This window comes from Canis lupus, chromosome 35, assembly GCF_003254725.2.
Source record: "Canis lupus dingo isolate Sandy chromosome 35, ASM325472v2, whole genome shotgun sequence".
Classification (NCBI taxonomy): domain Eukaryota; kingdom Metazoa; phylum Chordata; class Mammalia; order Carnivora; family Canidae; genus Canis; species Canis lupus.
In genome coordinates, this window is record NC_064277.1 from 22,755,628 (window position 1) to 22,770,219 (window position 14,592).

The window sequence follows — 14,592 nt, forward strand, 5'->3', positions numbered from 1 at the left end:
CTCATCTGGAGCTGTGCAGACGTTGCCACGTGTTCGAAGCCAGTGCCCTGGCACACTGGAAATCACCCAGAAAAGCCCACAGCCTCGTCACGGATGCTCACGGACCACATAAGTGGGGTGGACCTGCTGAGGGCAGCAGTCCATAAATTGGCTGTCAGTGGTCTGGCACTCAGAGAAGCGGAGCACGGTGGTTATATGAGCTCGCGCTGCACCCATGGCTGTGTGGTCTCAGGACCAAAGACAAAATGATCATCAGGTGGGAAACCAGATCCCTAGTAGCTAAGTCAGTTTCTTGATCGTTATGATCCAGGAAGGGGACATGTTTCTTCTTGTGAGGGGCTTACCTCTTGGAGCAGTATCTGATAGCCAAAGCATTTGTGAGCTGGAATGGAATTACTGGCAGCTCTAGAAATATGCCTACTTGCTTGAGAAGCAGACATAACCAGAACGTCTCTACCACTAAAAAGACTATGGGACTTAGAACACAGGCTTTGCAACCTCACCACAGAAACCCTTGGGCAACCAGTCTCCTTTATCCAAGCTGATATGCCAACTAATTAAAATAAAGAAGAGCTATCTGAAAAGTTTCCTTCTTTCAACATTTGCCTGTCTACATGGTTGAAACTATGGTTGAAACTTTATTCATTTATAACCTTCTTCTGATCTTCGTCATAAAACAGATTTCAGGGCTCAACAGCTAAAGTGTTAGCTGAATTCTATGATGTGCTGTCAGAGACAATCAGTCTGCAGTTACTTACTTGAGAGAGATTAAGAGTTTGCATGTGCCTTTCTTTTATTTCATCTCGGTAGTCTTCAGGGTGGTGCATTAAACTCCATTCATAGCTGTATGCGGTTTCTGAGAGCAACAAAGAAATATGAGTAATCATAAATTTGGAAAGGTTGTTTTAACAATCTGGGCAGATGGAAGAGGATGACAGCCCTGACCCCAGCAGAAGGGACAGCGGAGATATTCTGAACTCTGCTTTCAACTGTCATCCAGGTAAAGAACTGTGAGATTTCTCTATCCTTTTAACGTAAAATTTGTTTTATTAGAAAAACACACAGCTTATGGAAAAACTCATGAAATGTAGAAACTGAAAAAAAAAGAAAAGAAAAGAAAAGAAAACCATCTCTCTGCTCTTAAATTTACCATTTGATGACTTTCCTTTCAGAGTGACTATATATTTACATATAAATTTCAACTACAGTATAATCCATTGTTCTTTTTTCTCCTTTTAATAAAAGGCAAGGAGATTTCCATACATTCCATCTGTTGTGGGGATTTCTTTAAGGACACAAAAACGGGTTAAACCTCTGTAAGAAGACGAGAATGTCTCCTACCATGAGATGCTACTAATTCAGGTGTGGAGTGCCTCAACTAACAGGATTAAAGGCAAATGCCAAATATCATCTCTGCTTAAATGTTGACCCATAGGTGATAGAGGGGAAAGCAAATGAGGGAATTAATCTGAACGAGAAACATTCAACGTTTTAAGAACGAATATACTTTAGGAAAGAATGCCTTTGGCTGCTCAGGGGAAGAATTCAAATGTTTGCTTCTGGACAAGCAGAAGAAAGGGCATTTTGAATGAGCACTGGGTGTTATACTATATGTTGGGAAATGGAACTCCAATAAAAAAATATACAAAAAAAATAAGTTAAAAAAAAAGAAAGGGCATTTTGAGCAACATATTTCGAAGAGCTGGTGCGAGGCATCCTGAGAACCTCAGAGCCCCGCTGTCAACACCAGAACATCTGTAAACAGAGCTTGGGGCACATGCCCCACGCCCTCTCTCCTCAGGGTAAAATCTTCCCACACCTTCTGGGTGACCACAGGTCAAACTCTGGAATGTGGAAACCTCTCCAGCTCTAACACATCCCTTGCTTTGCATCCTCAGAAATGCATGACCTTCCGTCCTGACCAATTACAGGATATGTCCTGTATTTCATTTCCCATACTCTTCCTCTAGTTTGAACTACTTCAGTGAGGTTTAAGGCTTAGGACCACCAAAGCCTCGCCACCACTCCCGACCCTTCAGTGGGGACCTCACACAGTGTTGTTCAAGTGAACCTGCGCAGTAAATAACCAGCAAAGACTGGTGAAGAGCAACCCAGCTACCTGGCCTCTGGTGTCACAAAGGAAAACCAAACCCTTACCTGCAGGTAGGGCTGACACAACAAAAGCCTTCAGCTCCACTTCATTTTCAGGTAAAGTCAGTATCAGGTTATCTCCAGCAGACACCACGAGCTCTTGTGCTATGAGTTGATTAGACATGGTACAGTCCTTTACACACAATAATGCTATTATATTACTGCCCCGTGATAGATTTGTTTTTAGGTAAGACAAAATAACATCTCTCTTTATAGTAGTTCTCCTCCCTCTGATTTTACCTAAGACACTTCTTTCCTCTGGCTAGTAACCTACCAAGACCCATATTATGCTGCAGGGCAAATTTCATAAATTTTAAGTCATCTGTGTGAGTTGACAAGGGGAAGAAAATCGCAATTTGGATTGACTGAGCACAGTGTTGGGTAATAAGGTTTTTGGAAGAACAGGTCGGGTACTATAAGTTGAGCCTCTTCTTTCTCTTACCATCAGTGCTTCTTGACTCCGTGGTATGTGCTACTTTCATTAAAAAATTGAGTGTAATCCTAAGTGTTTCTGTATCGTTAGTCACACACCACTCAGTTCTGTTAGCAGCCTCGTGAATTACCACTGATGGCCTCGCTCCTGGAACCTTTCCAAGAGAAAACCCAGTCAACCTCCATAAAAAGGCGATTTTAACTCAGGCGGCGGAGATATTCACTCTCATCAAAAGCACTTATCCACTATATCAGCACTCAGAACAAGGTTCATTTACCTCCTCCGTAAGCAGCAGAACACTGATGTATTATTCAATTGGCATGATGTAACTGGACATTAGCTTCACTTATAAAATACAATTGAGATATGTCAAGATATCACACAGATACCACACAGAGAAAAGCACTGAAGAGCTCCCATTCTGTTTTGTCTTAAAGCGGAGTGCTCCTCAGAGGTCTCGGCTACTTGGAGGTGTCAGGGGGCCATGTGGCTCACTTACAACTGATCCTCTCCTTTCAGTACCCTGTCCTTCCAGAGCCTTCCTGGACCACCTGCAGGGGCCTCCTCGGCCTCTCTGGCTCCTCTTTCCCATTACTTCCATGGACTCTGTGCCCTGAAAGTCAGTAACCGTGGACGTAGAGGGGACACTGGTCCCAACCTATCATTTTATCCTAAGTGTTTCTGTATCATTAGTCACACACCACTCAGTTCTGTTAGCAGCCTCGTGAATTACCACTGATGGCCTCGATCCTGGAACCTTTCCAAGAGAAAACCCAGTCAACCTCCATAAAAAGGTGATTTTAACTCAGGCGGCGGAGACATTCACTCTCATCAAAAGCACTTTTCCGCTAAATCAGCACTCAGAACAAGGTTCAGATGAGGCAACTGAGCTCAGAAAGGCCAAGTAATTGCTCAAAGTTATATGAATAATTAGCAAAAATAGATCCACCAATATTTAATTTGATTTCAACAAACACACATAGCAGATGACACTATGCCAGGCTCGGTTCTAAGGACGTTAAAAAATGATTACTTCATCTAACCTTCTACTAATTCCATGCAGTAGGTCCTATTAGAACCCAAGGATCCTATATCCCAGGCTGGCTTCCTTTCCAAAATACCACACAGTTCTCTTCTGCCATTACCTTTCTCTGTACTCAAGCTTAGGGTAAAAGTAATTGAACAAGGCAGAGAGGGCTATCCCCAAAGCATGTCAACCATAGAATGGCTTTGGAAACAAGGTCTCTAGTACCTCCTTTATTAGTAAACCTAATGGGAGCTCATCAGTGCTCGTCATGATCTCTGCAACCCCTGGCTTCCTTCATGACATCTTTCTACCTGGAAGTATTCTTTCTATCCCTCAGTGCATGCCTCCTCTTGATGCCCTGCCTCTCTGGCAAGGCCACTCAGCCTGCCCCATAAGTTCCTTTGGGTCTCCCAGCTCCTTATGTAAAGACGTTCCCAATGATCCTCCTGAGGCCTCTCCCCAGCTCACCCATTGCCCTCCCTGGAAGGTCCCATGTGTGCCCTACACCCTCACTTATCACCTCTATGCTGATGACTCCTGATCCTTTATCTTCAGCCCATTGCTCATCTAATGTCCAGTCCCACACACTCATCTATCTCAGAGTCCCCTGTCATTGATCCTGCCATTGAGCCATTCATCAAATCCTAATGATTCCAGCCCCCAGACATCTCTTGAACGTTATTTCTCTCCATCCTTGCAACCACTCTCTCTAGTCCTTATGGATCTTCTTGTCTCCACTCAGCTCCATAGCTCCATATTATTTTCTTGAAAACACATCTGATCAGTTTGTTTTCCTGCTTAAAAATCATTCAGAGAGGGGCACCTGGGTGGCTCAGGGGTTGAGTGTCTGCCTTTGGCTCAGGGCATGATCCTGGGGTCCGGGGATCAAGTCCCACACTGGGTTCCCCACAGGGAACCTATTTCTCCCTCTACCTGTGTCTCTGCCTCTCTGTGTGTCTCTCATGAATAAATAAATAAAACCTTTAAAAATAAAATCATTCAGAGATTCTCTATACGTACCCAATAAAGCATAAACTCCTTAGCACAGACTGCAGATCTTTCAAAATCTTGTCCTGCTTACCACTCTAGATCCATACTTTGCCATTCCCTCTCACTCACATGATTTGTTCCAGCCACACTGACCTCCTAACGGCTCTCCCAAAATGTCACACAAGCCCTAGTACTTCTGTTCTCTTGCACAGTCAGTGGATGAGGTGATGGCTGGGAAATGCTGAGCCCTGTACTCAGTAAGTGTTCACTGAACAGAATTATCATTATGGTTATTACACACTGTGCTGCCTTGACCTGAACAACACACCGACCCCCATTTTTAATTGGCTTGCTGTATCCTGGCATTATCACCTCTGGAAAGGCTTTCCTGGCCTTCAGAAGGGTCAAGCTGGGTTTCTCCCTCCGCTCCCAGAGCAGCCTGTCCCAGCACTTACCACATGATACAAAAACCCCGTTATTCTCATTTCCTGCACTACAGATCACTGAGGGAAAAGACAATGTCTGTTCATCTATTCATTGCTGGTGTGGAGCACCATTTCTAGCACTGGGGAGAGGCTTGAAGATGTGCCTGGAGGGAATGAGCAAACTTTATAAAGTTGTAGCTACTCTACTCCATAGCATGATTTGTACTTTTCTCCCAGCTATACTGTTCTTATAGTTACCTGTCCCAGGAGCAGTGGGCGGAGATTCAGGTTGCTGGGATGGGGTAGGCTCAGCGGGGACGAGGCTAGCGGGAAGGGTCATGGCACCATGCTCTGGGTGCCACGTGGGGACTGTGACAGGTGGGTTCTCCTCTGTGGAGGCTGGGCTGAACTCCAGTCTGGCTAGAGGATCATAGGACAGCATGAGACCCTAGGAGATCAATCACAAAAACACATTGTTACCAAAAAAAAAAAAAAAGCAAAAAATGGTTGACCTCGTTGAGCAACACAATGTCACTGACCTTTTACATAAATGAGATTTGTGGCATTCAAAATACCATATCTAGGGACGCTTGGGTGGCTTACCAATTGAGCGTCTGCCTTCGACTCAGGGAGTGATCCCAGAATCCCGGGATTGAGTCCCACATCAGGTGCTTTGCAAGGAGGCTGCTTCTTCCTCTGCCTGTGTCTCTGCCCTTCTCTATGTGTCTCTCATGAATAAATAATGAAAATCTTAAAAAAAAAAAAAAAAAAAACCTCATATCTAGTATCACAAAACACTAGAAGTCTGGACCATCTCTCTCTTTTTTTAAGATTTATTTATTTATGAGAGAGAGAGAGCATGTGCACACACACATGAGTGTTGGGGGTGCAGAAGAAGGAGAGAGAATCTTAAGCAGACTCCACACTGAGCACAGAGCCTGAGGCAGGCCTGGACTCCAGAACCCTGAGATCATGACCTGAGCTAAAACCACGAGCTGGACACTTAACTAAGCCACCCAGGTGCCCCAAGACCACTCCTCTAAAATAATCTCTCTGCTACCCATTAAAAATTTAAGAAAACGGTGCACCTGGGTGGCTCATTGGTTGAGGGTCTGCCTTCAGCTCAGGTTGTGATCCCAGGGTCCTGGGATTGAGTCCCGTATCAGGCTCCCTGGAGGAAGCCTGCTTCTCCTCTGCCTATGTCTCTGCCTCTCTGTCTCAAATAAATAAATAAATAAATAAATAAATAAATAAATAAATAAAATCTTAAAAAGAAAAAAGTAAGAAAATTGTAGGTTGGACAATTATAAGTGAACATACACATGCCATCACTTGAGATGAAAAGAGAAAATAACCGTAGTAAGCCCCCAAACTAGTAAATAAGACAAAAACTGAATCAATCAGATAATTCAACAACCAGGCTTCTAGAGTAAATGATATCTATTTGTACCCTCTACTGAGTATAAATTGTAGCAGGAAGTTAGAGTAACAGCCAACTTAGTGTTTTTGTTTTGTTTTTTAAAGATTTATTTCTTTATTTGAGGTGGAGTCGGGGCAGAGAGAGATGTGGAGAGAATCCCAAGCAAGCTCCATGGTCAGCTCGGAGCCTGATGCAGAGCTTGATCCCACAACCCTGAGATCAAAACCTGAGCCCAAATCAAGAGTCAGACATTTAACAGACTGAGCTGCCTAAGCACCACAGCCAACTTTAAGTTTTTAAATTGAGTATTCTGTGCCATAGAGGAAAGTCTCATAAAATGATAATAAAATGCTCTTCTGAGCCTCATCTGCCAGTGGGCCAGGTGAGTAAAAGTCATGCTCAGGACACAGGAGACCCAAGGGGGAAGGTGCCATGAGAAATCCATAGAAAGAAAGCTGTAAGTGAAATGTAAATCAGGGGATGCCTGGATGGCTCAGAGTTTGAGCACCTGCCCCTGGCTCAGGGCGTGATCTGCAGTCTCAGGGTCTCAGGATTGAATCCCACATCAGGCTCCCTCCCTAGAGCCTCCTTCTCCCTCTGCCTACATCTCTACCTCTCTCTCTCTCTCTCTCTCTGTGTCTTTCGTGAATAAATAAATAAAATCTTAAAAAAAAAACAAAAAACCTGGTAGTGGGTTATAGGAAAGGAAAAATAATTTTTCTTCTGCCCTTCTAGTTCTTTGGCTGAGACCACCACTCTCCAAATAAAAAGGCAGATTAACAGAAGGAAAACAAATTTAATCATGTGTATACAAATGTATGTGCAGGTGCTCCATAAAGATAGGAGATGCAGAGGAATGACCAAAACAAAATATTTAATATATTTTAGACAAAGAAACAATAGATTTGTGAAGAATTGATAAGACCTTTGTTTGAACTTCTGATAGTTAGTGGTGAAGAAGTAACAAGGTTATATAGTCTCCTCTCCCCCAAATCCCTGTCTCTGGTGACATGCCTCCCCTAAATCCCCTCCAGGTACAGGGAGGCTACCTTTCACATGAGAGACTGCTCTCCTGCTTTCCAGGGGACAACAGCAGATTATCCTTCCTGCACCGCTGTTTCTTAGGTGCCGTGTTTGGGGATGACAATCTGAACCCCTACAGCGTCTACCATAATTTTAAGATGCTTGGTTTCTTTGAGGTTTCAGACATCAAGGTTTGTAAAGTGCGTGCTGATATAGGAGACTTCACTGCATCTGTGCTGAGAACACTATGAGGTTCAGAATCCCTGCAAACCAGAGCTCCAGAACAGGTGTTTGCAACATATTATAGTGGAACCTCTGTAGAGGCTGCTTTGGGGCAAGCAACTTGAACATCAGAAACCTGAGAAAGGTAGCAGGACCCACAGTCACCCCAAACCCCTGTCGGCTGATATCCATAAGCCCTAGATGACCAATGGGCTACTTACACCCAAACACACATACCAAATGGGGAACACTGCATGCATCCCCCATGTCCTCACCTTCCCACATAACCAGCCCCCACCACTGCCTCATGGCAGTCCTCTCCGCTTTGCCATCCTGCCCGCTGCTCCCTTGCAGTGTATTCATACATTACTATCTCCTTTGTTCTGCCCTGGGTGAGTTCCTCCACCAACCATGCCACCGGCCTCCAGCCTATCTATATCAGCTTGCCCATTTGGTGGCCCCTCCCCTACCCATCCGATCAAGAGACCCCATAGCCTCTGTAAACTCCACAAGATAAACCAGATTTTTTAGTTTGAGAGCCTTGAAAAACTACTACCAAGATGAAATAAAAAATGGTCTACAGACAGTGGTAGGAAACATCAGAGTGCCTCTCCAAGGGTTCACAGCCACCAGGTCATGGCTGATGGGATGACGACTCCCCTCGTGCCTCCTGTGCAGACCACTTGCTTTCCCACTACGTGGCCTCTCTGGGTTGGAAGGGAATGCCAGGTCTCCACTCACCCTTGGGCCCTGCCTCCATGAGCTCCAGAGAGAGCTCCTCGCTGAGCTGTCAGTATGCAGGTCCTCCCTGACACACCCCACCCAGAGAACCTGGATCCCCCACGGAAGCCATGGGCACCCTCGCCCCCCATTTCAGCCTTCAGCTCACAGCCTGGCTTGGTCAACAAGAGTCTCAGATGCCTCCTTTCTTTTTTCTACTCTAACTACTCTAAAACAACTTATCAAAAGTCTGGTCTTGCCCACTTGAAAACAAAACTGTAGGAAACATCGTTTATCCTCTACAAATTTAATCTGGATTTGTTTCAAATTTCTTGACTGTGTCCTATTCAGTTTATTTTATGAATAATGCTATGTGTCTTTCTATGTACAGATATTTTTGTTCCTATTGAGTAAACTTAGAGGTTGAATGGCTGGGTTATATGCTAAGTCTATGTTTATCTTTTTTTTTTTTAAGTTTTTGCTTTTTTTTTTTTTTTAATTTTTTAAAGAGAGAGAGCTTGGGTCGCTTGGGTGGCTCAGTGGTTGAGCATCTGCCTTCAGCTCAGGGCGTGATCCTGGAGTCCTGGGGTCCTGCGTTGGGCTCCCTGCTTCTCCCTCTGCCTGTGTCTCTGCCTCTCTCTCACTGTCTCTCATGAATAAACAAAATCTTAAAAAAAAAAAAAAAATAGAGCTTGCAAGAACAGGGGAGAAGGGGTAAGGGTGGAGGGGCAAAGGGAGAGGTCATCAGAATCCTAAGCACACTCTACCTCAAAGCAGAGCCCTGGGCGGGGCTGGATCTCATGACCCTGAGATCACGACCTGAGCCAAAATCAGTAGTCTGTTGCTCAAACAACTCGCTCAAACAACTGAGCCACCCAGGTACCCCAAGAATTTCATAAAATTTCTAGAACATAAAGAAAGCTTAGTATTAGTTATGATTTAATAATACTTCCCATGCCATTTAACACATCAAATGAGCCTAATTAGTTAACATCTCCCTTCTATAAAGAGGAAGAATAATTTTTGGCATGATTTTCCAGGGACACTGGAAAATCTGAGTTAATTTGAGGTAAAAAAGGGACGCCTGGGTGGCTCAGCAGTTGGGTGTCGGCCTTAGGCTCAGGGTGTGATCCCGGGGCCCAGGGATTGAGTCCCAAATTGGGCTCCCTGTGGAGCCTGCTTCTCCCTCTGCCTGTGTCTCTGCCTCTCTCTCTCTCTCTCTCTCTCTGTCTTTCATGAATAAATAAGTAAAATCTTAAAAAAAAAAATTGAGGTCAAAAGGATTGAGAACTTGATATTTGAAAGTTTGTCAGAAAATGTCAAAAGGCTTTAAAACACATTCAAATATTAAGTGAAGCAATACTTAGTAATCCATTTACCATAGTAGCAATTAAACGATTCCTAGGCAAATACAGAAAATTAAAAACAAAAACACCTTACCTCTTTTAATAGAGAGGATTTGGCTTTCTTAAGTAACCGAAACACCTGATCAGGAAATTATTTTGACAAGATACAAGATCTTTGTTTCTTTTACGCAGATTACTGAGAAAGGTAAAGGAAAACCTTTCATAATCTCTTATCAAGAGCAAGCCAAAAAAAAAAAAAAAAAAAGAGCAAGCCAGTCATCTAAGAAACCTTTGTCCTTTCAACAAAGAAAAAATCAAATTCTAATTTTGCACTAATTTTACTTAAGATATTAAAACTCATTTAATTAGATTCATTCTAATCTTAGTCCTGATCACAGATAAAATTCCCTGCCCTTTTATTTCTAGTAATACTCCTAGTAGCTTCTAATTTTAATCACATATATTATATTTTTAACCCTTTTCTCTAAATTTTTCATGAAAATGAAGAAAGCAATTACTAACTTTTACATTAGCATCCTGTTCTTTGCTTTATAACTTCTGGAAACATGGGCTTTCTCATAGAAAATTTCTTAGTGTGGGATAAAATTTACTTAGTAATAGACCAAAATACTTTAATCCTCCATGAAAGGAAGAAAAAATGGATAAACCTGTGTTCTGTAGTTAATGTTTCAGTATTTTACCTTATTAGGAAGTGATCTGGATGGTGGATAAATTTAACTTAATTCATCACTTAGCAAAACTTTAAGGCTTCAGGTTACAAAAAAAAAATTGGAGAAACTGTTTTAAAAATGCACCTAAAACCTTTTTACCTGATTTACATCTATTTAACTTACTTGTTCTTAACAAACTGTTTACATTACCTACAAAAACTTTATTAGATACTAGACAACATCAGTCATCATCCTGGGTTATTTTTCTAGCTGACGGAATTTGTTAACAGAGATGTCACAAGTTGGCTAGTTGATTAGTAAACCCAGCTGGAATTCTATTGCTGTTACCTCCAAAGATATGCCTGCTTTCAAGAAACCAACAAACATAAACTAGCTTTTATATTAAATATTTCCTAGTTCATGTAAACCTGAAAAACATTTGAGTTAGTTTCTATTATATTTAATTTAATTTATATAAATGTAGGGGCGTCCGGGTGGCTCAGCTGGTTAAGCATCTGCCTTTGGCTCAGGTCATGATCCCTGGGTCTTGGGATCGAGCCGCGCATCAGGCTCCCTGCTTTGGGGGAAGCCTGTTTCTCTCTCCCTCTGCCTACGTCTGCCCCTACTTGCTTCCTCACTCTCCGTCAAATAAATAAAATAAAATAAAAAATGTATATAAGTGTTTGTTTAAGCTACTTAAATAGAACTCTTCTACAAATTAATTTGGGCATTGCCATCCAGAGATAGAAACTACCACACATTTATGACATACGTGTGCAAAGATACATATAAGCATAAAGACAGAAGCAGAGACTTCGTATGTGTTTTTTAAAGATTTTATTTATTTATTCATGAGAGACACAGAGGCAGAGACCTAGGCAGAGGGAGAAGCATGCTCCATGCTGGGGGTCCGATGTGGGACTTGATCCCAGGACTCCAGGATCATGTCCTGGGCTGAAGGCAGACACTTAACCACTGAGCCACCCAGCGTCCCGTATGTTTTGTCTTAAAAATTTAGCCATTATTGGGCATCTGGCTGGCTCAATCAGTAGAGCATATGATTCTTGACCTCAGCCGGGCATGGAGCCTACTTAAAAATAAATGAGAGACGCCTGGGTAGCTGAATGTTGAGCATTTGGCTTCCACTCAGGGCATGATCCCGGAGTCTAGGGATGGGGGGTTCAAGTCCCGCATGGTGCTCCCCGCAGGGAGCCTGCTTCTCCCTCTGCCTATGTCTCTGCCTCTCTCTCTCTGTGTGTCTCTCATGAATAAATAAATAACATCTTTTAAAAAAATGTGTGAATGAATACATATATAAATAAATATTAGCCATGTGACAGGATAATATACATTCACTCACCATGAAGTAAAAAGGTAGAAAGATCTTTTGAAATTTAGGGCAATGAAACATCCTTTGGATTTTTATTTTGGATAAGTTAAGTTTATCTGCTCAGATGGCTAAAACTTTATCAATATTTGTAGAGAAATCACGTGATTTTTCATTGGCCCAAATTTCAAATGACCTTTCCCTCTTTTATTCTTCTGATAAACATTACCTCACCAAGGGTACCTGGGATGCTCAGTCTGTTAAGCTTCCAACTCTAGATTTGGGCTCAGGTAGTGATCTTAGGGGTCCTGAGACTGAGCTGCGTGTTGTGGGGCTTCGTGCTCTGTGAGGGGGTCTGGCTTGAGATTCTCTCTCCCTCTCCCTCTGCCTCTCCAGATCCTGCACATGCGGCCTCTCTCTCTCCATCTCATTCTCTCTCTCCCTCAAATAAACCTTAAAAAAAAAAAAAAAAGAATACCTCACTGAAGTTTGTAGAACATTTGTATCTCAAAGAGACAGTGAAGGAATGTTCTTTTAGGAAGTTTTTAGTAAGGACAAACATATTTCTGGTAGCACTGAATTTTTATTTTTCTGTAGGGCCTACAGAGATCTGAGAGAGCTGACCCTGGTATAAACCTTACTTTGAGCCAGCTCCTGCTTTTTCCAGGATTCTACTACAGGTACTGAGTGGGTTTTAAAGTGGAGAGTATAGCTAAGGCACTTACCAGAATTTAGCAATGTTTTTTATTAATTTTAATTTTAGTTTCCCCTTGGCCATTTCAAGGGAATAAGTAAGAATTTACCCAAAAATCCCTCAGAGTCTTGTCAGCTCTGAAGGGGTCCATACAGGGATGTCTGTATGGATATCAAGTTGGCAGACTATTTATAGGCTTGGTTCACAGTCTTTTCAAAGTGCTCAGCTATGGTCATGAACAGTGGTCCCCCATCCTATTTTCTGCCTTTTTATCAATCCATTAATCTCAGAAGGTAATATATGTGTTAAGAACTTTGGAGGATCCTCCCTGGACTTAGGAAATTCTTTATGGCATCTAGATCAGCCTTTGAAAGAAGAAATGAAAAGTACCAGAAGAGGATACTATGACTTCAGTGGTCAGATTTTTAAATTATTTTTTAAAGATTTATTTATTTAGGGCAGCCCCAGGTGGCTCAGCGGTTTAGTGCCGCCTGCAGCCCAGGGTGTGATCCTGGAGACCGGGGATCGAGTCCCACATCAGGCTCCTTGCATGGAGACTGCTTCTCCCTCTGCCTGTGTCTCTGCCTCTCTCCCTCTCTCTCTGTGTGTTTCTCATAAATAAATAAATAAATAAATAAATAAATAAATAAATAAATAAATAAATCTTTTTTTTAAAGATTTATTTATTTATTTGAGAGCAAGTGTGTGAGCAGAGAGGAGTGGAGAGAGAGGGACAAGGGGACTGCAGTGAGCGCAAAGCCCAACATGGGGCTCATTCTTAAGGTCCTGAGATCATGTCTGAGCTGAAATCAAGAATCGAATGGTTAACCAACTGAGCCACCCAGGCATCCGACTGGTGGTCTTATTTTGAAAGAGAACTGTTTAGAGACCCCTGGGTGGCTAAGGGATTGAGCTCTGCCTTTGGCTCAGGGTATGATCCCGGGGTTTTGGGGTTGGGTCCAGCATAGGGCTCTCTGTGGGGAACCTGCTTCTCCCTCTGCCTGGGTTTATGCCTCTCTCATGAATAAATAAATTAAAAATCTTAAGAAAAAGATAACTGTTTAATAATAATTCTTCAAGTGGAAAAGCAGTCCAGAAGATTGCCAGAATGGATGTTAGACCAAGGAGGGTAGAGGGGAAGCTGTGCACAGTCATGTCTGTCTCATAGTCTTTTGTTGTAGGGTACCTCTTATGTCGTTAATTTTCATATTAGTCTTTTAAAATGAGTCTTTTAATGAAGCTATTTGAGAATTTTGAAGGTTTTTGGAGACTTCCAAAAATAGGTATCCCCATTCTGCTTGTTTAACTTGGGAATCCTTGCTGCCAAGTGCACTTTTTTTTTTTTTAAGATTTTACTTATTTATTTGAGAGAGAGCGAGCGAGCGCACACAAGTAGGGGGAATGGCAGGCAGAAGAAGCAGGAGAAGCAGACTCCCAGCTGAGCAGGGATCCTGAGGCAGGACTCAATCCCAGGACTCTGGGATCATGACCTGAGTCCAAGGCAGACGTTTAAGTGAGGCAACTAGGCACCCCCATGTGCATTTTTTAAAAATATTTTATTTTATTCATGAGAGACACACAGACAGAGGCAGAGACACAGGCAGAGGGAGAAGCAGGCTCCATGCAGGGAGCCCGACGTGGGACTTGATCTCGGGTCTCCAGGATCACACCCTGGGCTGCAGGCGGTGCTAAACCACTTTGCCACCAGGGCTGCCCACCGTGTGCATTTTTTAAGTGATCTTATTTCACTGGAACATTTCTCATAATGGCCATTGTGATTCTAGGTTGTTTTAGTGAGATTTTGCCATATGTATAGATGTCTGTAGCTCGGGGACTGTAGTCCTTATGATGAGTGAGCAGAGAAGGCCAGCTGAGGACAAAACACAAGCTCACACCCTGCAAGCTCCGCACCCCCACTTCTGGGTGGGGTCAGTGTGACACTCCTCCAGGAAACTCCCTACCTTGCTGAGAGAAAAACCACCTCCTCTAGAAGTTGCCAAGCCCTCCAGTATCCTTAGGTTCTCTTTAGCATATGAAAGCCCTTTTGAAATCTCTCTTTTCCTCCGCTCCTCCCCCAACTCCCAGGTATATCATCAGCCATCCCTCACAAGCCTGGATGGAGCAGCAGCTCTTTCTGCTGGCG

At 43.0% G+C, this 14,592-nt stretch overlaps 1 protein-coding gene across 8 annotated transcripts in view; it reads right to left on the minus strand.

Annotated features, from left to right (window-relative positions):
* KIAA0319 (KIAA0319 ortholog) overlaps positions 1–14,592 on the minus strand; it is a 96,809-nt gene that overhangs the window by 36,909 nt on the left and 45,308 nt on the right. For 7 of the 8 annotated variants that reach the window (XM_049105873.1, XM_025443061.3, XM_025443094.3 and 4 more), the window contains 3 exons: positions 5,285–5,474; positions 2,158–2,256; positions 759–856 (listed from right to left, as the gene is read on the minus strand). In XM_049105873.1, coding sequence (XP_048961830.1) covers positions 759–856; positions 2,158–2,256; positions 5,285–5,474 — 387 coding nt within the window. Of the gene's footprint in view, positions 1–758; positions 857–1,819; positions 2,071–2,157; positions 2,257–5,284; positions 5,475–14,592 lie in introns of those variants that run through there. The other variant, XM_025443104.3, reaches the window with a different exon arrangement.